Source organism: Carya illinoinensis, chromosome 7 (genome assembly GCF_018687715.1).
Source record: "Carya illinoinensis cultivar Pawnee chromosome 7, C.illinoinensisPawnee_v1, whole genome shotgun sequence".
Lineage (NCBI taxonomy): Eukaryota > Viridiplantae > Streptophyta > Magnoliopsida > Fagales > Juglandaceae > Carya > Carya illinoinensis.
The window spans coordinates 35,004,109-35,027,646 of record NC_056758.1 but is presented as its reverse complement, the minus strand read 5'-3'; the positions used below and the strand labels follow the sequence as shown (position 1 = coordinate 35,027,646).

The 23,538-nt window shown below is 36.2% G+C and overlaps 4 protein-coding genes across 6 annotated transcripts; 2 read left to right on the top strand and 2 right to left on the bottom strand.

Moving 5' to 3' along the window:
* Positions 1–1,271: 1,271 nt before the first annotated feature.
* LOC122315054 (stress response protein NST1-like) lies at positions 1,272–6,211 on the bottom strand. Its single transcript, XM_043130751.1, has 2 exons — positions 2,123–6,211; positions 1,272–2,033 (listed from the first exon to the last, which is right to left on the bottom strand). Exon 2 carries the CDS (start codon positions 1,896–1,898, stop codon positions 1,353–1,355), a length of 546 nt encoding a protein of 181 aa, XP_042986685.1. The 5' UTR covers positions 1,899–2,033; positions 2,123–6,211; the 3' UTR covers positions 1,272–1,352.
* Positions 6,212–7,612: 1,401 nt separating this feature from the next.
* LOC122317451 (transcriptional regulator ATRX) lies at positions 7,613–10,844 on the top strand. 2 transcript variants are annotated; one of them, XM_043134560.1, is made up of 4 exons: positions 7,613–8,064; positions 8,332–8,451; positions 8,545–8,615; positions 10,134–10,844. In XM_043134560.1, the coding sequence occupies exons 1-4, from the start codon at positions 7,747–7,749 to the stop codon at positions 10,588–10,590; spliced, it is 966 nt and encodes a 321-aa protein (XP_042990494.1). In that variant the 5' UTR covers positions 7,613–7,746; the 3' UTR covers positions 10,591–10,844. The 2 variants fall into 2 exon arrangements, with proteins under 2 accessions (XP_042990494.1, XP_042990492.1); XM_043134558.1 differs by having other exon boundaries at positions 7,615–8,064; positions 8,323–8,451.
* Positions 10,845–13,265: 2,421 nt separating this feature from the next.
* On the top strand, positions 13,266–15,093 carry LOC122315703. 2 transcript variants are annotated; one of them, XM_043131803.1, is made up of 4 exons: positions 13,266–13,856; positions 14,187–14,246; positions 14,393–14,458; positions 14,534–15,093. In XM_043131803.1, the coding sequence occupies exons 1-4, from the start codon at positions 13,482–13,484 to the stop codon at positions 14,840–14,842; spliced, it is 810 nt and encodes a 269-aa protein (XP_042987737.1). In that variant the 5' UTR covers positions 13,266–13,481; the 3' UTR covers positions 14,843–15,093. The 2 variants fall into 2 exon arrangements, with proteins under 2 accessions (XP_042987737.1, XP_042987736.1); XM_043131802.1 differs by having other exon boundaries at positions 13,278–13,856; positions 14,184–14,246.
* Positions 15,094–18,679: 3,586 nt separating this feature from the next.
* On the bottom strand, positions 18,680–21,828 carry LOC122315702 (tubulin beta-1 chain-like). Its single transcript, XM_043131801.1, has 3 exons — positions 21,259–21,828; positions 19,669–19,938; positions 18,680–19,579 (listed from the first exon to the last, which is right to left on the bottom strand). Exons 1-3 carry the CDS (start codon positions 21,659–21,661, stop codon positions 18,903–18,905), a joined length of 1,350 nt encoding a protein of 449 aa, XP_042987735.1. The 5' UTR covers positions 21,662–21,828; the 3' UTR covers positions 18,680–18,902.
* Between the last annotated feature and the right edge of the window lie 1,710 nt (positions 21,829–23,538).

Sequence of the window (23,538 nt, the reverse complement as noted above, 5' to 3'; positions counted from 1 at the left end):
AATGTTACTATCTCAAGTTGGTTATGTATTTCAAATTATGTTCAAGTCACGTTATGTTACGTCAGGGCTTCAGTCCTTTCATATTCCAGTCACGTTTCATCTTGAGTATATTCAGTTTATGTAGAATACATGGGGCCACAACAACTGTGGAGTATGTATTTAACTGCATAGTGATGTATAGAATACATGGGGCCACAACAACTGTGGAGTATGTATTTACACATAGAATACATGGGGCCACAACAACTGTGGAGTATGTATTTTTAATGTTAAGTCAAGTTTGTGTAGAATGCATGGGGCCACAACAACTGTGGACTAGGTATTTACACGTAGAATACATGGGGCCACAACAACTGTGGAGTATGTATTTTTCATGCTAAGTCAAGTTTCAGATCAAGTTCATGTCAAGTCAAGTTCAGTTCATGATTCAATTTAAGCTATGTCAAATATGCTATGTTGTACGCTAAGTTATGCTTTGATTACTTATGAATTTGATTATGCATTTATGCTTTTATTGTCATACATGCATCATTAGTCTGTATGGAAGTTTTTTGTTAACTTGCTGAGATTTGTAATCAAATCTCACTGTGGTAGTCCCAACTACCATTCCCCCCGAATGGTAGATCTTGTTACAGGACCTGAAGGAAGATCAGGAGCTGACCAACTAGATACAGTCGACTGAAGGACGGTGCGTCGTTAATGTTAATATAGTAGTTAAATTACTACTTGTACGATGGAGTTGCATCTCCAGTACTTTGGGATATTTTCAGTTTGGTGCATAGTATTGCTAAAGAAAAAAAAAATTATCCGCTGCGAATATTGCATAATGTTAGATGCATGTTAGGATTATTGCATCTTATATGTCATGAACGGGGGCAGGTAACCTTGTGTTGCATGTCTCGACGCTTCAAATGTCCGTCCAATCCCAAACGGAATTTGGGGGCGTCACATCTTTTGTCTTATTATCTTTCTTTTTTTTTTTCCAAATATCAAATTCTACTAAATATTTATTGGAGATTTTGAACTATCCAATACAATATTTTTTTTAATACTAATTCCTATTATAAAAATAGAATTTTATTTTTAATTAGTGAATTTTCTAACGTAATGGCAAATTTAATTAGAAGAGTACTTAATATCAATTTCTCTAATGAAGATCCGTAGTCACGTATTGATGATAAAATTTTTTATTTGGATGAAATAGTAATATTTTCTGTCTTTTTTAATTAATGGTAACCAAGACCCGCGCTCGTATTGCATGCAAAATAATAGTAATCAAGACCCGCTTCATAAAATAATTGTCCCAAACATAATTGTCCCAAACATAAAATAAATAACATGATCATAAATAATCAATCCAAATCGGCATCTCTAATGCGTCTCGCCATGATTTCCCTCTGGAGTTGCTGGAAATAAAGTCGCTGCATTTCTGGCATGACACTCACATCCATCATCATGATGCGCTGATCTGATTTCTTCTTTGCAATCTCCACTTTCTCAGCCTCCAACCGCAGCCGTTCGTTCTCTTGCCGGATTTTACTGAGCTCTTTTTCTCGATCAAGCGACATCTTCTCGGCCTCCAACCTCAGTCTTTCATCCTCAAGATGTAATTTTTTAGCCTCTGTCTCATTTTCATACTCCATCTTCTCGGCTTTAAGGCGATAAAACTCTTTCTCCTGAGCGCGTGACTCCTTCAAAAGAGTATATTTCATCTTCTTGAGTTGGAAATTTCCCTCTGTTTGCCTGCCTTGGGCCTTTCGTTTTCCTTTCTCAGCTTTCCTTCCAATTGGTCGGTCGGGCTCGATAACTTCATTCTCCAGCATTTGATCCGCCTCGATATCAAAAACTGAATCAACTGTAGCGTCAGAACATCGAGTTGGGGTCAGGGATGGGGACATCGTCTTCCTCCGCTTTGGATCCTCCTTTGTGGCGCGCCAAATCCACTTAGGTTGGTCCTTCAACAAGTGCCAACAATGCTCGAACTAAAATGAACATTTCTCGAGTGATTTGTACATTAGCTTTGCCTTCTCAAACTTGCATGGGAAAAAATTAAAATATTAAACCAATGTCACAAACGAGAAATTAAACTCAAATTACTGAAGTAATGATTTGGAAATTCTACCTTATCTTGTTCGGTCATGCCACTTTGATTTAACCCTTCAACTTAGGCTAGTTTCGCACAAAATTTGTTTGTTGCCTTTTGGATAACTGACCACTGATGAATTAAAGACTTTATTATCCGGTCATTTGTGGTTTCCTTAAATTGCTGGAAGTACTCATAAATTTTCTCCCAAAGTTTGAAGTGTTTTTGATCTGTTCCCTGAACGGCATCAAGGCTACAATTTAGCCATGCCGATACAAGTAATTTGTCTTCTTCGAGGTTGAAATTTGCACCCCTTACTGATTTCCTATTGCCGATAGGCTCATTAGGGGGTAGGGGTGAAGAGTCACCAAGGGTCATTGGAGATGATTCACTTTGCCCACCATAAGTGGGGTCGAGTTGAGGATTTTGACTTAAGAGATTCGTGAAGAACATATGTCCAGAGTCTTATGAATCCATCGCTAAAAACGCATTGAAAATGTTAGAAACGAAAGTTAGAAAGTTTGGGGTGTTAGTCCGGGTGGATGGCTCATAAACCGTTTGGTATGATCTTGGAAAGTTGGCCACCCACTGATGGCTGCTACAACCGGTTGCCAATACTTATTGGCCGTCCTGATTACCTAAACATTACGGAAATGACCATTTATTTCACATGATCCCCACAAACGGTTGTCATCATCATAGCCTTGTGGTTTAGTTTACACATAATTAAACCAAATTAAATCAAGATACCAAACAACATGCAAAACAAAATAACCAAAAATATGAGCATCCCCATCCGGTTTAATGATATATTGAATATATAAATAATTATAAAGGCTCAGATTGGTGTAAATATTGACATCATGTGTAAGCAAGGAGCCCAACATCGAATGGCTGCAAAATCTCACCCGAACCCCGATTGCCTTTTGTGGTATGTACCACAAACTGCAATATGGCGATTCGGGTGAAAATTACCCCACCATATCGATGGGGCCCCATACACACTTCAGACTTAACCCAAACTATAACACCATCATCACAGCCTAATATAAACCCCCTCCCCTGAGAGATACGCAACACTGCAAATGACCCAACATCAAATATCAAAATGAATGTGTTATTTTATACCAATGACAGTTGCATATAGATAGATATTATATATAGATAGATATTCAAACAAGGTATGCATGTTTTTTCCCCAGAAAATTACATGTATTTTTTATTATAGCTCACAATCTCTATTGAATAATCAATAATGCATTTGAATATGGAATTGAATATCATAGACTCCAAAAGATGAAGCAGCAAACAGAAGAATAACCGAATTGGATATACATGATTTCCCTCTGCAGATTATATATTTAAAACAAAAGAAACCCAAGTGAACTACAATATGTTTTGGAAAATTTTCATGCAACCAAGAAGTACAAAAGAAACCAAGAACTAGATTTGAAACCAAATCTAATGCATGAAACCAATAAGACCAAAAGAAACCAAGAACTAGTAATGAAACCAAATCAAATTCATGAACCCAAGAAGTACAAATGAAACCAAGAACTACAAAACCAATTCTGGAAAATTTCATGAAACCAAGAACTAACTTGGTAACCATTTCTACAAAAGAAACCAAGAACTAGTAATGAAACACTATCATCAAATTAACTCAACCCAAGAAGTACAAATGAAACCAAGATTTACAAATAATAATCTGAAATATTTCATGAAACCAAGAACTAACCAAGAAACCAAGAACTACAAAAGATTCCTCCATCAAATTCATGAAACCAAGAACTACAAAGAAACCAAGAACGATTGTTTCTGAAACCAAGAACAATTCCATGAAACCAAGACCTACAAAAGAAACCAATGTTACAAAAAAAAAAAAAAACAGAAACAAGATCTACAATGAAAAGCAACCAAATTCGGTGTAATTAAACCAATCTTCAACCAAAGGTCCAGAATAGTCAAAAAATAAGAGGTTCAACCAGGTTTAGTTTACACAATCAACTGCTGACAATCGTCCAACAGATGCATAATATGTTCGATCATCACAGATTCAAGAAAGGTATGGCACACATCCAAGCATTTACAAAGTGAAGAGATTACTGGAAAAAAGCCAACATAAAGCACCAAACTTCACGTCCCCCTTCCATTGAGCATAATCACAGAACATCACAGAACCACAAACAAACACTGATTCCAACTATCAAATAGAGTCATGCCGATATAATCACAGAGAAGAAAAATACCAACGAAAAAAGAAGATAGCCAAGTATAATCACAACCCCACCCGAAGATAGCCAAACATAATCACAATCTCAGGTAATAGAATCCATCGCAGTTAAAGATATCAAAATGCCCCAAATAAACTCAACAAAATCAGTTTCCAAAAAATCTCCAAATTCGAAACCGGAGGTCCCCTGCATATCTAGGGGTTTTTTCCAACCCAAAACCCTTTGAACCCTTGTCCTAATTTTTCCAAAAACAGGCTCAAAAAAGAACCTACCACCACTGAAATTTGATGCGAGATTTATGAAAATGACAGTAAATTTCACAAAGTAACATTTCGGGTAGGGCTGGGGATTGTAGAATCAAATATCATTCAAAGTTTGGAAAATCTGGAATGGGCATACCGGCGTGATGCGAGATTCAGGGAAGGAGAGATGAAGGGCAGCCAACCGTCACAAGGTAGAAGACGCGAGATGTCGAAGGAGAGAGGTAATCGAAATCACATTTGGAGATATACAGTGAGTCCCTATATATGGAGACCTACTGTAGCAACTGGAAAGTTTATCCCCATTTTGGGGAACCGAATTGAGGAGGGTTTTAGATCAAATCCTAAAAATATCCCCAAAATATGAGGATGCAGAAAGGATGAAGAGCCAGATGTGAGTGCTCTAAGAACTAGTTTCACTCAACTTTTTGTTATTATTATTTGCGTGGCCAAACTGTCAAATCCGTTGAAGCACGGTAGTCAAGTACAGCGACTCAGACTGGGGTCCTGGCGTCCTGGGCTAAGGGTATGCTGAGATGTAAGATTATTTTGAAAATGTCTGAAATTAGAATGACACTTTCATAGAGTGGATTTTATGGGATTTTGTGAAAATGGTGGCCTGGTGAGACTCATTAGGGCTCTACTCCTCTTGCTATTGAGGTAATTAAACAGAGATTCGGATTAAATTCAACATCCTCTCTGAGCAAGGTCTGACCAAGGCTTCCAGTACATCACCCCTTGATATAGACTCCCAATTGACCTGCATAGGGTTGTGGCACTGGAAGGGTTGGATTCTGTCATGTTTTGGTGCCCATCTAAACACTTTTAGTCTAAATACTCTCATTTGTGTCTTTCGTTTTTGACTTGGCCTCTGGTTCTGTTAATTTATTATGTGTGTCTGGGCTAATCTTTTGTCTCAATGTAAAATTTATGTTTAAAGAAAAATCTAATCACTCCATCAATTTTCATAAATTATTATTACAAGAAACTACTCGTCAAGACTAGCATTAACTAATACCCTATAAAATTAAGAGCAAGATTTAACTGGTAACAACTTTACTAACTTTTAGGTCCCCCAAGTCCCCTACAGAACAACTTTAAACTGGAGATGATGAACTAGTAAAAGCCTCGAATATGTGGCCACCACATGGAATGAAAATAAGGCTGGTAAGAGAGCATAAGCACAAGCACAAGCACCAGCAAAGCCAGGCCCCAAGGTAAGCTCTGGGCTTGATGAACCGTGTCATTCTTCGTTACAGGAGCAGCAATAACAATCCTGCCGTACTTGGTGATGGAGTGCATGAGAAAGATCAGCAGCACAGGCAGTGGGAAAAGAAATAACTTGAAGGTGATGACTGTGTGCCACATCTGTGACCTGTACGTCGCATATGAATTGAGCAACAGTAAAAGGACTATGATGCCGGCTATGGCGACTAGCGGTAGAGGCGGCAGAGAGATTGAGGCTAGGGTTTGCTCCGTCCAGCCATGCTTCCATGCCGGACCCCTTCTTTCCCTAAAAAACCAACCCATCTCAATGTTTTTGTTTCTTTGTCTCTCTAAGCTTTATGCTCTACGTACCTCTCTTATTCTGAGATGGGTTTATATATACGGTGCCAGTTATAAAAAGGACGATTTTGAAAGGGACGGTTGTGAATTGTGTTTGCTTTAGCACAAATTCTCGGGTTTCGATTCTATCCCAACCGACCTTTTTATTTTGGAGTGATTCCCACCAAGTTAGCGTCGATGCCAAGTTAATGTAAAGGATGATTATGAATAAATCATCTGCATGCTTATCTTGATTTTATATATATAGCTCTGTTTTTTTTTTTTTTTTTTGGGCTCTTTTTCGTTGAAACAGGGAAATTATATGCAGAAAGTGATGCTAATTGGAAGGGTTTAAGGGTCTGAGTTTGATCTTCTTCTGGTCCTCGTCGACAGGGACTTCAATTCTCAGCAGGATAGGTTTATGGTGCTCAACTTGGGTCCAAAATCATGTCATGGTTTGACGAGCTCCGGTTACTGTACTCCCCTCCAAGAGCATCCCTAATGTAAAAGAGTTCAAGTAGTTCAGGCCCAAAAAATATGGCACAAAATGTTGACCCGAGCTTGAATTTTCCGTTAACTATCGTTTAAACAATTTTGGTAGAATTTTTGTATATACCAAGTAATTCTTTCAATTGTTAGGCTTTGTTGGTTGTTTAATCAAATTCAATTTATTTTATATTAATTATTGATAGAATTTATTTTTTTAACTTTTTATTAAAAAATTAAATCCATATTAACCTACTTTATATATTTTAACATAAAAAGTTAAATCTATCTCAATTGAAATAAAAGTTAAAATCTCAATACAATTAATAAAATATTATTATTTATAATTTAATTTAACTCATCTTAATATCTAAACACAGCGATAATATTTGTGGCCCTACGAGCTCTAGCATTACACCATAGCAAACATAAAAACTCCTCCAATATTTACAATCTAAAACAACAGCGTCACGAATTATAAAAAGAAAAAAAAGGGAGATGATAGCAAATAGCCTTACAATCCAACTATAATTTATTTACACCTTATCGTAAAATAATATATATATTTTTTAATTTCAAACACAAGAAATCAAAATTAAAATAAATATTTAAAAATATTATTTTATTAGAAAGTTGTAGAAAAAGGATAGTAATACTCCCACTGCTGGGAATTCTTGCTCGTTGTTTTCTGTCTTTTTTTAATATTTTATATATTTTTTCACATTTTAAAATATTTTTAAAAAATAAAAAATCATAATATTATTAAAAAATAATTATTTAATTATTAAATAAATAAAAAAATCTTAGTGGTAACTTCTAGTGAGAAGAGTAGTATTTTCCGTAGAAAAATTATAAAAGGATAGTTATTTTATCATTTTTCAAGAAGAAACTTAGAACGGTCGCTACAGTGGATATACCTACAATTTTTTATATAATTTATTTTAAATCGATCAATATAATTGATTAACAAGTGAAATGTGTTTCAAAAAATAAAAAACAAGTGAAATGGAATTAACGGAAAAAAAAAACAAGTGAACCGGAATTTCCCTACTCCATAAGGAAAAATTCAAAAACCCTAATCGGCCTTTACTTCTCACAAAATCTACTATTTCCTGCGGGTTTTAACCTTACGGAGAAGATGCCCTCCGAGGATTCGAAGCCCGTGAGGGTGGAGTTGGAGAATGAGGAAGAAGCCGACGACGAGCAGAGCCTGGGTTCTATTCTCGAAGGGCGCAAGAAGAAACCCTCTAACACAAGTGCTGGTTCGGCCAAACCTCGGCCCAAAGAAGCCAAAGTGAAGAAAGAAGAGCCCCTAGGCGATAACGATGATGATAATGGCAAACCCATTAAGGCTTCTCTTTCCTCCGTTTCACGCTCCAAAGTTAAGAAGGAAGATTATGATGATGACGATGAGAAGCCCCTCGCAAAACGGAGCTCTAACACCAAGCCTGACAAGGTTCGAATCTTTTTTTTTTTTTCAACTTTAAAAGGCCTATGCTTTCTGGAATAAGGAGACACAAGGGCTTCCTTCCCGGGAGGAGGTGGGGGGTGGGGGGGGGGGGGGGGGGTGGGAGTTTTTGCCTAGCGAACAATGCAGTGGACTGTCTTGAATTGCTTGAACATTAATATATTTGTTCTTCGTATTTTGCTGGTTTAGTTACCGGAGGTGGCTATTGTTGATTAACGGGTGCGGTTTTGTTTTCTTTTGTGGAAGGAACTGAAGAAGATAAAGATAAAAGAGGAGGGGAGGAAAAAGAAGAATGTAGATACGCCAGCAGAGAAGAAGAAGAGGGAGAAGAAGGTTTATGACTTGCCTGGTCAGAGGCGAGACCCTCCTGATGAGGTCTTATTCTGTTGTCTCTATTTACTTACCTAAAGATGTTTTATTCGAGGATTTTTGGGTCGTGGGATTAATTGTTGCATTCTGGAATTTCAGAGAGATCCCCTCAGGATTTTTTACGAAACTCTTTATAAGCACAATCCAAATAGCGAAATGGCACAGTTCTGGTGAGTAATTTTTGCGCCAGTTGTGTAATCCTTTTGGTGACGTAAACCCTGTTTTGATATTGAATGGATTTTTGGTTCTACTTTTTGTTTTAGGATGTAGAAAAGGAAAGAAAACTGCATCCCTAAAAGAAAGGAATGCATATCATGGAATGCATAACATCGCATTCTGGGGCATTTTAAATGTACCAGCTACACACGAATATTATATATGTAAATAAGGATTTTGCACTTCATATTTTTTGTTTGATCTTCCTGTTTTCTAGTTCAGTTTCTGTTCTTTTTCTGCTCTTTCATTTTTGTTTGTCTGTTGTTATTGTTAATGACTTGGATATTTGATTTCATATCCAACAAAACATATTTTTCAATTCATGCATATTTGATTTTCTTGATAGGCCAAGAACTGATTTAGTTTTTGGGTGAGAATTTTACTAATGTTATTGGTTTAGATTCTTACATTAGTAGAGATTATGGAGAATTCTTAATGCCTTCCGTATAATCTTTGTAATGCTATATATGCACTTGTTTATTTGGCAACAAAACATTTTTTGGCTTTCAGGATTTCTTTTATTTACCAGGTAAGTCATTTTGGTGTTTTTAATACATTAAAATGGCATCATTCAATTTTAGACATCTATTTTGGGCTTAAGTTGACATCATGCTAACCTGTATGCTGTGCCTTGATTTTGGTGTTAATATTGATCAATCAAGTTCAAGGATTGCGGCATATATATTTCGGATTTAGTCACACTTTACAGGTTGCATTTTGCAATGTCCTTGTTGAACATTGATGGTTGAGCAGCTTCTCTGTCCTTAATAGGAAATTTGGCTATTCCTAGTTCAAGATTTAAATAATCTTCACATAGATGGAGGAATGAAATGCATTTTTGCACTAATTTGGTGCCGGGGTTTATCTGCATTAAATCATTAATGATTTAACCTTTCAGCTTGGATCATTTTATTATTAAACTGGATTGAAGAACTAAGTTTTAGCTTATGTTGAAGTGTTCATAGTTAGCTGTCACAGTCACCATATTCTTTTCTGTAAGAAGACAGCATCCCCTCCTCTGGTTGGTGGATGGATATCGAAGATCTCCATCTTTCACCTCTGGTCCACTCTCCTATTTAGTCCTCTCTCCTCTAAAGGAAAAAAGAACAAGAAGGGATATATATAGAGCGCACCAATAACTTTGGTCTACCGAGCACACTCACGAATGGATTGTATAGGTTTAATGTATAGCTATATGCATTTTTTTTTTTTTTTGGAATATTTGGGTGAGCTTTCCTTTTTTCCTTCATAATTTTGTGCTGAACTTCCAGAATGTTTTAATGCTTATTAGAATGTGATGGATGATATGACCTGATTTAGTAAATTTGGCTCACTTGATAAGTGGCTACTTTGTCATATCTTGTGTTTGATTTGACTATTGCTCTTGGATGATTTGGTATGTGTTTTTTTTTTAATCTATTCTATGTTAGGGTTATGATGCAAAATTATTTATGAGTTCAATTTGACTGCAGGATGATGGAATCTGGTTTGCTTTCCAAAGAGGAGGCCAAGAAGGTTCATGAGAAGAAGCAGAAGAAGAATAATCAGCAGAAGCTGAGTTCCCCAGCCAAAGCTGTAGCTACTGTGAAGCGGAGTACTCAGTCTGTTAGTGTTAAAAGAAAACTACCATCCTCCCCACTTTCTTCAAACAAAAAGAGGACAACAGACTCAATAGTTGCATCGAATAAGCAGAAGATTAAAGGTGGAAGCTCTGAGGATGAATCTGATGATGACATTGTTTTAGCTAGAAAGAAAAAATCATCCCCCCCAGTTTCTTCTAATAAACAGAAGAAGACAACAGTGTCCAAAGTTTCATCAAAGCAGTCTAAGAAGCGGAAAAAGTTTGAAGATGAAAGCTCCGAGAATGAATCAGATGATGACTTTGAAATTGATTCTCGCAGAGTGTCTAAGAAGCAGCGAGCAGCTTAACTATGTTGGATAATACCTATTTTCCGATTAACAACTATTAGCGCTAATATTATCATGTCCTTATTGCAAATCGATGTTATAGAAGATTCAACTGTAATTCTGACTTCTACGTTTGGCCAGCCCATTTTGACCTCATTCTTCGATACAAAACTGACGTCCTTCTATGCTCTGTAAGAATCGCCTCATTTGTTGGAGACGTGTTATTTTACAGCTTCTGGATTGGATGCTTATTTTTATTCAGGCCGACTTAAATATCTTGTTAGTCTTGGGAATTATTATTATTAATTTTTTTCTCATCATTCTTACACTTCGCTTATTTTAAACTTTTGTAAATAATTAATTAATTTTTTCTACTCATAATTTATATGTCATATATTTTGTAAGAGAAAAAAATAAAAAAATAAAAAATAATTATGTGTGATGTTGAAGATTTGGGATACATTAATTGGCTTTATTAAACCTGGTAAATGTTCTCTAATTTAAATCATCCGGTCAAAATCCTAGATTGCTAAAGCAATATGAATAATGTTATATATAGTCGTAAATTATATAAGTGTCGTATAATTATTTTTAAAAAAATAAGATTTACGAATAAAAAATTAATTAATTTTTTTTTCAAGAATGATTGTATGGTGCTTATATACTCAAGACTTTAATTATCATTTATTTTTTAATCTATGCGGGCCACACATGTTTAGAATATTTATCTAAAAATCAAATAAATATTTTACGAATTGCCTTAATGTGTTAATATACGTTGAAATCCTTGTTTCATCTAAATGGTTTAAACGACTCTCTTGAACGTGTTGTATCAATCAAATACACTTAAAAAGGTCAACCGAACATTACTATACCCAATCATCCACTTTAATATATGTTAAAAGATTCAACTATTGATCTAAAAGTCTTAAGAATTGTTCGATACTAATTTATTAAGTATTTGACCAGCTTCACTTATTTATCAGTATTTAATAGCTTAACATTATGCACATATATAGTATCAAAATATTTTAATATAGCTTATAATAAGTCACACCCTTTGCCACATACTTGTCACATGGCGCTTCTTCTGAGACTAATCATTAAAGGCCAAATTATTAATTAATAAATTCTAGAGATAATGAATATTGATTTGTTTAAATTTTTAACTCTCAAGATTATAATAATATATTACATGAGTTGTGATCATCATAATTAAGTTTAATACATATATGGAGCCTTGGCTGCTCAGGTAAGGTCAAATTGTTAGATCCCAAACTCAATATTGAAGAACCAATCCCTTCAAAAAATCTACGATAAAAGATAAGAGGTGCTTTTGGTATCAAATTCACCCCTATATATATATATGACATTTCCTCTTGTTAATTCTCCCTTTTTCTTAATCTTTTTCCTCTTTAGTGAGAGGGAACTTTCAAGGCACGAGATATGTAAATGCATGGTCGGTATAGTTTTTTATTCCCTCGCTTCCCATGCACTGCTTCTAGAATTCAGCGACCAACAATGCACAAAAAACAAAACATGAGATGATTATGAGATACGCTCATTATTTTATTTGTCAAATTAATCATTTTCAAGAGTTTAATTCCCGAAAGAATTAATTTTTCAATTAATGTATCAAGAGATAGGCCGAGCGTTTATTATTATTATTATTATTATTATTATTTTATTTTGGAAAAATGTAATCCGTATTTGTAGGTAGTTTGTATTCGTACATTGTATTTGTGTCATTGACATTTAATTACATGGGTTAATCCAAATTTAACCTGTCAAGCTAAATAGTTCAGAATTTTAAATTCTAATACGACCCGTTTAAACAACAAATTATGTTATGTCATCCACTTTGACTCATTAATAATTAATAAGAAACAGATCGACACAATATGACTCATTTCATCCATTTCATATAAATAAATTGAACTAGCTTGCATAACTTATTTGATATAATTAATATAATTTCACATAAAAAGTTAAAACTTATAGTTATCAGTAGCCATAATAGAAAAATAAAAAAAAATAGAAATAGTAAAGCTACCTTCTAAAAAATAAAAATAAAAAATTTTCTGATGTTAATTTATAATAAAATCAATATTATAAGCTTAACAATAACAACTATAAACATAGATCCAGAGTTAAAATCTCAATATAAAAACAGAGTTAAAATCTCTATATAAAAACATAAACATATTAAAAAATATTAATATTATAACACGATAATAATAAAATTATAATTTTAAAATAAAATCTAAACGAGTTATTATAGATTGATTTTGGATTAAACAGGTAGACTAGATACTAACCTTTTTATTATTTATGTCTTAAAAAGTCTACCATTTTTTATCATAACCTATTTATATCAACCTCAAATCTGATTTCACGTGGTGTTTATCTTGAATTTACGGATCATCACGTATTGCCATCCCTAATCTTAGCCCTTGTATGTACAGGAAACGACTGCATCTTACATGAGTTGTAGGACAATTTTTCCGGCCAATCAGCAGCTAGGGTAAAATCTTTTTAGATAAACGACTTGTAGCACAAAATCAAACTAGCAGGTGGGCACGTGAGAAGTTTGCACGCGCCTCCTCACTGGTCGTAGAAAACAGAGACCATGAACCCTAGACTGACCTCAATCTCCCACCAACGTTACACGTGTCCTCAGCCACAACCTTACCATGGCTTTCTATTTGCTTTTATGTGCATTAACCCCGTCACCAAGCAACACAACACAATCTTGCTCTGCCTTCAATCCTCACCCAATCCTTTGCCGGCTCCTTCCCTCTCTCTTTCTCTCTTCTTTCTCTGCAACTTTTCCTCTGTTTAAGGAGATTTGACAGCGACAGAAAGCTTTCTCGTGGATATGTATATGTAGAGAGACAAACAGACATAAAACAATGATGGACGCTAGCGCTCCGTGCAGCGAGTTCACTACGGGGGAGACTGAGGTGGCCGACATCTTGCTTCACCTGCCCCAATTGGTGCTTGAATCAGAGAGTCGCTGTAGATTTTGGTCATGGTCCGCCAAAAGGAGGAGATCTTCGGGGCGTCCGGTGCAATCTTTCGTTTGTTTTCCTCTCGGGTCCTCGTCCCCATCAGAGTTGCGTGGTGGGACTGATGTTGGCGGTGTGGGTCCTGTATGTGAGAGAGAAGGTGCACCGGCGGTCAAAGCCGAGGCTACAAGCCCTGCGACCCCTCTTTTGTTCTCTCCCGGCAGCGAATCTGACGAGAAGCCCAAGCAGTTGTCTAAAAGAAAACCTCCTCTTAAAAGGGTATCTCTCACTTGCCTTTTCAGTGTTTCGCAGTTTCTCTTCATGGTGTTTCAATTTTCTTGAAAGTGTTGACTGCTGGTCTTTCTCCATCTATCTCGAAGTTTATCTAAAGGGCATCCCTCTCTTGCCCTTTTCATTTCTTTCCAAAATTTCTTGCTGAAATTCGATTTTCTTGAGGTTTTGACTACCGAGTTTTGTCCATGTTTCTTGTTCTCTTTTAATGTTTGGTATAAGAGATTCTGATGGCTTCTTTCTCCTTTTTTGAATTTTTATTTCTGATTTTCTGTTAAACTGATCTGTACTTCTTGGCTGCCGTTGATGTTGTAGAAGAGAGAGGATTGGTTGGAGATCATAGATGAGTTAAATCGGCGTAGGGATTCGCTAAAAGGGGTGAGTTTTTATTTTTATTTTTATTTTGTCAGTTTCTTAGAATTTTACCCTCAAAGTTCGTGTGTTGGGATATCTTTTCTTCTTACTTTCGTTTCAAGAAAATTTGGAGCTATAATTACTCTCTAACATTCCTGAAACCCAAACAGGAGATTGAATATATGAGGAGTTATTGCACCTATTTGAGAGCGTCCAATTTGGAGATGAAAGCAAAGGTATTTTTTTTTTTTTTTGGAGTTTTTTATTAATCCTTAAATAGTTATATATAATTTAAAAAAAAATCTGTACAGTTGAGTGTTGGGCCCTTTTTGAAGACCGTCGATCCTCTCGGTGTTGAAAAACAAGACACGGATCGGACGGTTCAAATGAAGTCCTCGTTGCCATCTAGCACTGATAGTGGATTTGGCCAAATTGGCGCGGTCAATGACAAGGCGGTCCCTTCTGGTCTCCCTGATCTCAATGTCTCTGCAGAGAGCATGGACTTTTCAGGACTGTTTGATCTCAACGTGAACAACCAGAGCATGAGTAGGGTAATAGCGGCTCAAGCTAGACAGAGAAGGATGCAGATCTACAAGGCCAAGAAACTCAATTGCCGCTAATCATAAAAACCAAGCAACACGAAGAGCCGAAAGATTTTTTATTTTTTATTTTTAATGTGGAGGCTTTTAGTCACCGTTTTAGGATATTAATATGTTGTTAATCGGGGGTATTTTTTTTTTTTATTTTTTTTTTAAGGAATATATTGTTAAGATGGGTGATGTCTAGATGTAAGTTTGGAAGAGCCCATGATTTTTGTTTGGTCTACTGAGGGAAGTTTCTATGATATATATATACATCAAGTTGATGAAAATTTGTTAGGAGGTTTTTTCTCAGAAAAATCATATCTACAATCGTGTTTAAATATTACGAAATATTTTTAAAGAAGATGAATAAATACGGAGTTTATATGTAAAAAATTTAATAATTTTTTAATAATAATTTTTTTAATAATAATTATACAGTATTTACATATTGATACAGTAGAATTACTCTTTTATTCATCGCCCTCAAATGACGCGTCCGATATTGTATAGAGAACGTCCTAGATTACCCCGCATGAATAAATATATTCTATATGTCAAATGTTGATGGTTGGTTGCTACCGTTTTAGGCAACGTGGGGAATTCAACATTTGGTGGGAACCATTAATTCCACGCCTGTATTGGTTGTGTTTTATGAAATAGAAATGTTTTAACTATAAAAACATTTTATATAAATAAATTATAAATTGACAAAATTTGATATGTTACGTAAGATTGTAAAATTAATTTTATTATAAAGTAAATATAATATATTATATGAAGTCATATCAGTTTGTAGATTTACTTTTTGAGATCTCTTTATAGTTGAAACATTTTTATTTCTAAAAATCACAAGAAGCAAATTATGTTTTTTGTGTCTGTTAATACGTCCTATTGATATATTCTAATCATACGGAGATATTGTTGGGGTAATAAACAATAATTGATATATTAAATTATCAAATATTATAGAATCCATTAAGAAAAGGCGTGATAATCAAATTTATGACATCTTAAATAGCTTGTTATTATCAAGTTTGATAATTTATTATGAAATTAAAAAAAAAAAAAATTGATAACTTCACGTACATACATCTAACTTTAATTTCTCCAAAATTGTAATTAGTGGATGAGGATTTTTAAGTTTTGATGACTGGGGCTTTATCAACGAGAAATGTGTGTCGGGTTTGAAAGTTTGAACAATTTGACTATCAATTATGTGAATGGGCCTTGCCCATATCACGGCATTAGCAGATTATAAGACCCATAAAAGGGTACAGCTGGACTGGACCTTAACAACATATAGTGAGCCCGGTACTCAGGCTCCGAACCTCCAAGCAAAAGTCCACAATCTCTCTAACCCTAGAGTTCTGTACTTGAAAAAGAGTTTTGTATATAAACGGAAGTATGCTGCCCCCTTCACTCCCAAACTCTGCCGCATTCCAGAGTCTATTAAACACCATATTCTATACCTCTGTGTGAGCGTTTGTTTTGTGAGTGGGTGATTATTATTATAAAACAAGTAGGAGGAATGAAGAGCGTGCAGATGATGAGGAATTTTTTTTGTAGAAGCTTTGCATTTTTGAAAAAAATGTAAGCGGTGTTCCACCTCATACTTCCATGACTCTGATGCACTGCCTCTTATTTTTTTTATTTCTTTCTTTCTTCTTTTAGTTTCTCCCCCCCCCCCCCCCCCCCCCCCCCCCCCCCCCTTTTCTTTCGGTCATCGTTAACCGTGTATTTTCCAGGAAAATAAATCAGATTTTGAATAAATTTTTACGAATTATGATTTCTGTCAGAAGGTATTCAATTCTTCGAACTGAACTTTGGTTAAGCCGATTGGGATTTTCATCGTATCTGACATCTGTTGTCAATTTAAGATCATTCTGTTACTTCTTTTTAATGTTTTAAAATCAGGCTTTGAATCTGGGGTTGGTTGAATGTTTGGAAGGAGAAGTGGGGATGATTCATGAACGAATATTCTAGCCTCCACTCTCCGGATCAAACAAATGTGATCGCCATTTTCAGCCATTCTTAAAAACCGAGACGGCGACCGTTTCGGCTTTTGTAAAATGACGATTATTTTTTCTGGGCGAGAATTTTGTTCACACGTTCAGTCTATTTAGAGGACAGTTTTTTTTCATTTTTTTGGTAATGTTTTTCCTTCCAATCCCATAAGCAGAGCCCTTTCCACTCCCAAGTCCCAAGGAATGGGACTGGAAGAAAGTTGGCGTAGTTGGCCGTTGGTCAGGTGTCTCTATCGACTATGAGCACATAAATTATAAGAGAATCCTTTGATATCTCATCAAATTCTTTTTTTTTTTTTTTTAAATTGATATCTCATCAAATAAAACTCATAAATTGGTGGTTGATTATGATATATTAGAATGTATAGTTTTTTTTTATAAAAATGGGTATTAAATGCCGGAGTTATAGGGGAGCATCTATCCGTAGAAACAACAATTTTGCTACAGGCAACCGAGCGCGAAAGCTTGAGAGAATCAGCTTATGCCACGTTAGTTGATATATTTAAAAAGAAAAACATAACGCAGACGAAATGAAACGGATGGAAGAATTCAGATTTCTCATTTTAGAAGCAAAAGAAGAAGATGGAAGATGAAGGGAAAAATCACGACTAAGATTTGGCGGAAAAATCTTGATGAGTAAGAAATGAAATGGTCTGTAACAGTATTTGATTGTTGAGAAAACAAAAAAAATCATGCAATAGTCGGTCCGTAACAGTCTGTATGGTTGTCGAAAAATAGAAAAAAATTATGCAATAGTCTGTATTAGTCTGTTTAGTTGTTGAGAAAACAAAATAAAATTACGCAATAGTCCTTAATAGTCTGTTTGGTTGTCAAGAAAACAGAAGAAAATCACAATCGACTGCAATATTTTGTAACAGGCTGTTTGGTTGTCAAGAAATCAGAGGAAAATCACAATCGAATATCCTACAAATATGAGATTCGAGACAACAACCGGTAGATCTCGTGCATTTTGGTTCGTTGGCTTCGTGTGCATGTGGGGGAAAAAAAAAATGCCTGCAGTTAGACACAAAAGTGATTAGCTTTGTTGAGTTTTGTCAATTATTTGTTAATTCGATTGCATTTGTTGCAAATAAAAATGGAAACAAATGGATGAAATAACGGCAGTGAAATAGAAGAATATTTTTAGAAAAATGAAGGTGTAAGATGGAAGGAGAAATGACAGATGGAAGGGAGCTTTGAAAATGGGGGAAATGGGAATTTCGAGTGGAAAGGTGGAAGCCGAAGGGAATTCTGAAATGGGGAAAAGGGAAAAAGAGCAAATAGCGTCGTTCGGTGTTTTGCCACGTGGGATGTGATTTTCCCGGCCGGTTGCATATATAGAGTTTTTCTTGAAACAATAGGAAAAACCATTGCCTTCAAAATGTCACCTAGCTCTTTTCGGTCACCCATTTTTTATGTTGCCAGAAGCCGAACATTCAACCGGTTAATACCGAATACTTGTGGTCCAGAATTCAGATCGTCGCCATGATTAGAAAGACTTTGATAATGGACTTCAAAGTCCAATAGCCAGGTAAAACGTTCCGACGCTAATCACAAATGACAACCTGCCTAATCGAATGCCATTGCTAGAAGAACTAGGCTCAGTTGGAGTCCATCAATTCCCAACTGGAATTATATGGACAAACATTTTAGTCCAGTTTAATAAGCATGCCCTAACGAAACTGCTACTGTGACAAACATCACAACATCAGACCTCCTCTCAGCTAAAGCCCATTTGCACGACCGTAGAGTTTGAAGCACAGTAATTTCGTTCTTCAGGACCCCAGCACTATTCAGTATGCATTAAAAAGGAGCAAAAAGAATCATCATCTAGACTCTTTAAATGGGATTTCTGACAAAAATGACTTTTTATTGATACATTCAAATAGAACAACAAACATCATCATACAATACCAAATATCAAACACTCTGGAATGGTATAAGCTGAACATTGAACTATAATAACCAAACAAATAGACAATGAACAAACGGAAGAAATATTGATAGCCACGTAGTAGTAGATATGGAGCTGGAAAAACTCATTCGGCTGTCAGCCAGAGTTGTTTCAGGTTCTAACCTTCATAAGCTTCTTCTTCCCCATCCTCATACTCGCCCTCATCATCAGCTGTTGCATCCTGGTACTGCTGGTACTCGGCCACCAAATCATTCATGTTGCTCTCCGCCTCAGTGAACTCCATCTCATCCATACCTTCCCCAGTATACCAGTGCAAGAAGGCCTTGCGACGGAACATGGCTGTGAACTGTTCACTCACCCTCCTAAACATCTCCTGGATTGATGTAGAGTTCCCAACAAAAGTCGATGCCATCTTCAGACCCCTAGGTGGGATATCACACACACTTGACTTTACGTTGTTAGGAATCCACTCGACAAAGTATGATGAATTCTTGTTCTGCACATTTATCATCTGCTCATCCACCTCTTTGGTGCTCATCTTTCCCCTGAACATTGCAGAGACCGTCAGGTAGCGGCCATGGCGAGGGTCAGCAGCACACATCATGTTCTTGGCATCCCACATTTGCTGAGTCAGCTCTGGGACAGTGAGGGAAATGTATTGCTGGGACCCACGAGAGGTGAGTGGGGCAAAGCCCACCATGAAGAAATGAAGACGTGGGAAGGGAATTAAATTGACAGCCAATTTCCGGAGGTCGGAGTTCAGCTGGCCAGGGAACCTCAGGCAACATGTTACCCCACTCATAGTTGCAGAGATCAAATGGTTAAGGTCACCAACTGCAAAATGAAAGGTACAAATAGGCAAGCTTTAAATTCTCTGCAGTTCTTCAAGTTGAAAATGAATATAAAAATGATTTGATACTCACAGCTTGGGGTGCTGAGCTTTAGGGTCCTGAAGCAAATGTCATAGAGTGCTTCATTGTCAAGAACCATGCATTCATCAGCATTCTCCACCAACTGGTGAACTGAGAGCGTGGCATTGTATGGCTCCACAACTGTGTCAGACACCTTTGGAGAAGGGAAAACAGAGAACGTGAGCATCATCCTGTCAGGGTACTCCTCTCTAATCTTCGATATCAGCAGAGTTCCCATGCCTGACCCTGTGCCTCCTCCAAGTGAGTGACACACCTGAAAACCTGTCCAAAATAGGATCAACAGGTAAGTTCAACCAGAATATTTAGCATGGAATTTACAAATATCAGCAAAAAGTTCATTACACCATAGAAGAGCGGAAATAGCATTGTCTGGTCTAAAGCAAAAAGTTACTAATGCTTTATAAAGTTAGAAGTCACTTGAAGGAAAAGAGCATTTAACGGTAACAACTCATAGAAGAGCGGAATCAGTTCATTACACCATAAACTAGTAGAGCCGGAATACCTGAAAGGATACCTCATACTCAAAGGCCAAAGAAAGGACATAAAATTTTGCTACACGATACAGAACGTATTACAGGCTGACGCCAAAGCAGAAATTCCACTCAAAAAACATGATGGATGGTGTCGTCCTGATTACAGAGAGTTCACTACAAATGGCATCTTGTAAAATACACCCCATAAGAGGATATCATATACCGACAAGAATCTCAATTAACAATAAACCTAGAAGTAATATTTTAGCGGTCCAGCATTATCACAGGTTACTTATTACTGGCGTTCACTATAGCACGTCTCACACAATGATCACTTTTGTTGTCCAAAAATCCTTTTTCCTTTCTAACTCAGATGCAGATCCAGGTGCTGCGGATAAGGTTAAACCAATAAAGTTGGGGATCGTAGTAATTAACGTCATATGCAATGATTCCCTTCATGATTGCTTTTCTCACAACTGATATCAAATAGTTCTAAATCTATGATTCCTCTTCACTGTAGACGGAGGGCCCACGAGATGGCCTAATTAGTGGATGCCATAAGATTTACTGCTTCAGTAAGTTTGCTTAAGATGCCATGCCGGAAACATGTAATCTTTAATCGGGCCATCGTAATCATGTTATGACCAATACAGATATTTTTATTTGACCATACATCACAAAAGATGTGGTAAAGATTCTTGTCTCCACACCAGACAAAGAAGGGGTCGGTGAACGACTAACCCCATTCTCATGGTAAATTCATACATAAAAAAACATATATTATAAAATTTAAAGCATCAACAGTTAGTCACAATAATGAAAATAGAGATCTCATATAAATAAATCTATATGAGGTGTATGGATCTGCGTTCTACTGTGTCAATTTGGTATACAATGATGAGAATGTAACATTGGAATTACAGCGTATCGTTCAGTATTTAGAGATCACCGCAGCACTGAGAATTTTTGAGTTCTTGTAAAATAATCCACACGCTTTTCAAATGAATGGAAGGATGTAGTTAAATTTGCGACAAAATTAAAATAATTCGAACTTATAATTAGAAAAAAGAGTAGAAGGAAAACAAATCGAAATTCAATGTCAGAATACCTTGCAGGCAATCACAGTTCTCAGCCTCCTTGCGAACAACATCGAGAACTGCATCGATCAACTCCGCTCCCTCAGTGTAATGTCCTTTGGCCCAATTGTTTCCCGCACCAGACTGGCCGAACACGAAGTTATCGGGGCGAAAGATCTGGCCGTAGGGACCGGATCGGATGCTGTCCATGGTGCCCGGTTCAAGGTCCATGAGCACCGCCCTGGGAACGTACCTACCGCCAGAAGCTTCGTTGTAGTAGACATTGATCCTCTCCAGCTGAAGATCGGAAGAGGAACCGTCACCCTGGTACCTCCCCGTGGGGTCGACCCCGTGCTCGTCGCAAATCACCTCCCAGAACTTGGAACCGATCTGGTTCCCGCACTGGCCACCTTGAATGTGCAGGATCTCCCTCATTTTGTTTTGGAGGTTGGTGGCTATGGGCGTCGATGAATTTGATGGAGGTTTTACAGAAGGAGGGAGATAGAGAGAGGGAGAGAAAGAGGAGGTATATATGAAGGGCGAGGGAGAGGGAGAGGGGGAGAGGGAGATTCGGATGTTGGCTTTAGGGATGTTGGGGGACAGGATGGTAAATAATGGGGGTGCAGGATAAGATAGGATATTTTCATGCGTTATACACTATAATTGCGTGCGGTGGCACACCCAAACTCACCGTCTTTTCGCTTGGGGTGTTCACGCTAAGGCAGTGGCCCCCACCCTTCTTTCAAACTTTCTACCATTGATTCAGTGCTCCTGTTTTCACTTAACGTGATTTGACGTGAGAATTTAATTTTTAAATTTTTTTACTATAAAATATTTAATGTTTTGTATTAAGTTTTTATGCTCTTTTTATAATATCTTTGTATAAATTTAGCTCTCCTCTTTTACTTTATATTTTTCTAATTTTACAAATTGTATCAAATGTTGTGGTTTGGTTATTGTGGCTACTCGAATCGAAGGTATCTACCCAAATTGGTAGTTATTATGTCAATGATAAAAATTTATTAGCTATTTCAGAACGTGGATGAAGTGCTAAATTTATTTTATCATCATGATACCAAAATTATATACGTAAACACCGATAACATGACATATTATGATTGGATAAGAGCAAATTAGTCATCGTTTAATTTCATTTGGTAGGGCAATGTAGCCTCACATTCAAAGGATTTTCAATGTGAAAAATTGAAAAATAAAGACATGTAATACCTATATATATATTATTTTTCTCGTGAATCTTATATAAATTTCGAGGTCCAGAGTAAGAGAAGGTCTAAGATAAGAGAAATAGAAACAAGAGTATTCTTTATGAAAGAACTATTATACTTCTCAACCATGTATTTAATGCAGCTAGATTCATATAGACTGTTAAAATCTATTTTGTAGGAATCGGTTGGAAGGGAGAAGAAATTATTCTCAACCCATGGTAACAATTCGGGCCTTGGTTGGTGTCATTTGGAGTCCTCGATTGTGATACGGAGCAACAATACGATGTTAGTATGTATATCTATTTTAGTGAATAGAAAATAAAAATAGTAAATATAAATAGAGAATGAGACATATTATGGGCTTATATCCACAAATCGTTTAGATATCAAATCTATTATAAATGAGAGTATTTTACAGTTTTTCATAATATCTTATAGCTCACTGTATAGATGAATCAATGACCCCTGCTGCTTGGATAAAATAAAACCAAAACTTTCATCTGGAGGTTGAAGAAGTTCTCTCCTCAAGTCGCCCAAAAGACCTCACATCTTTGATCTCATATCCCTTTTTATTGGCCTCTATCAGTAGTTTATGAAAAACTCGACTTTATGTGATTTTGATGTTCTCTCCCACATGCCTAATCACTTAATTTCTTTTTCCCTATTAAGCTTTTGCCCCTCATTTCCTTCTCTCATCCTTTCTGATGATACCTCTCGTTTAAGTTACACTTAGGATGCCATATTGGGTCTAGAAATTTTTATCCATTTCATAAACATTAATCAATATCGTAAAATTTAGGATATATTTATATTTCTCACCTTATGTATCATGTAACTACATTTATGTGCAAAATTGTAAAACTTTTTTATTTTAAAGTTACTATATAGTATATCTTCAGTAATTTATAAACGTTGAATTTTAAGCTGGCATGATCTAATTTAAAAGGAAATTCATGTGGACCCATTGCCCGTGATTCTATTTTTGTATCAACATTTGCATGTGGATCTAAATCGGCGCTGTATTGCCAATTTGCCATGTCTCGCAATCCTGATCTATCTTTTGCATCTTTTAAATCATGTCGATGT

Excerpts from the sequence above, each read along its gene's own strand:
- LOC122317451 (XM_043134558.1), top strand. The coding sequence starts at position 7,747 with ATGCCCTCCGAGGATTCGAAGCCCGTGAGGGTGGAGTTGGAGAATGAG. Across the intron at positions 8,452-8,544 it reads GGCGAGACCCTCCTGATGAG|AGAGATCCCCTCAGGATTTT; the intron begins GTCTTATTCTGT and ends CTGGAATTTCAG. Across the intron at positions 8,616-10,133 it reads AGCGAAATGGCACAGTTCTG|GATGATGGAATCTGGTTTGC; the intron begins GTGAGTAATTTT and ends ATTTGACTGCAG.
- LOC122315054 (XM_043130751.1), bottom strand. The coding sequence starts at position 1,898 with ATGTCCCCATCCCTGACCCCAACTCGATGTTCTGACGCTACAGTTGAT.
- LOC122315703 (XM_043131802.1), top strand. The coding sequence starts at position 13,482 with ATGATGGACGCTAGCGCTCCGTGCAGCGAGTTCACTACGGGGGAGACT. Across the intron at positions 13,857-14,183 it reads GAAAACCTCCTCTTAAAAGG|AAGAGAGAGGATTGGTTGGA; the intron begins GTATCTCTCACT and ends TTGATGTTGTAG. Across the intron at positions 14,247-14,392 it reads GTAGGGATTCGCTAAAAGGG|GAGATTGAATATATGAGGAG; the intron begins GTGAGTTTTTAT and ends AAACCCAAACAG.
- LOC122315702 (XM_043131801.1), bottom strand. The coding sequence starts at position 21,661 with ATGAGGGAGATCCTGCACATTCAAGGTGGCCAGTGCGGGAACCAGATC. Across the intron at positions 19,939-21,258 it reads GAACTGTGATTGCCTGCAAG|GTTTTCAGGTGTGTCACTCA; the intron begins GTATTCTGACAT and ends TATTTTGGACAG. Across the intron at positions 19,580-19,668 it reads AAAGCTCAGCACCCCAAGCT|TTGGTGACCTTAACCATTTG; the intron begins GTGAGTATCAAA and ends TTCATTTTGCAG.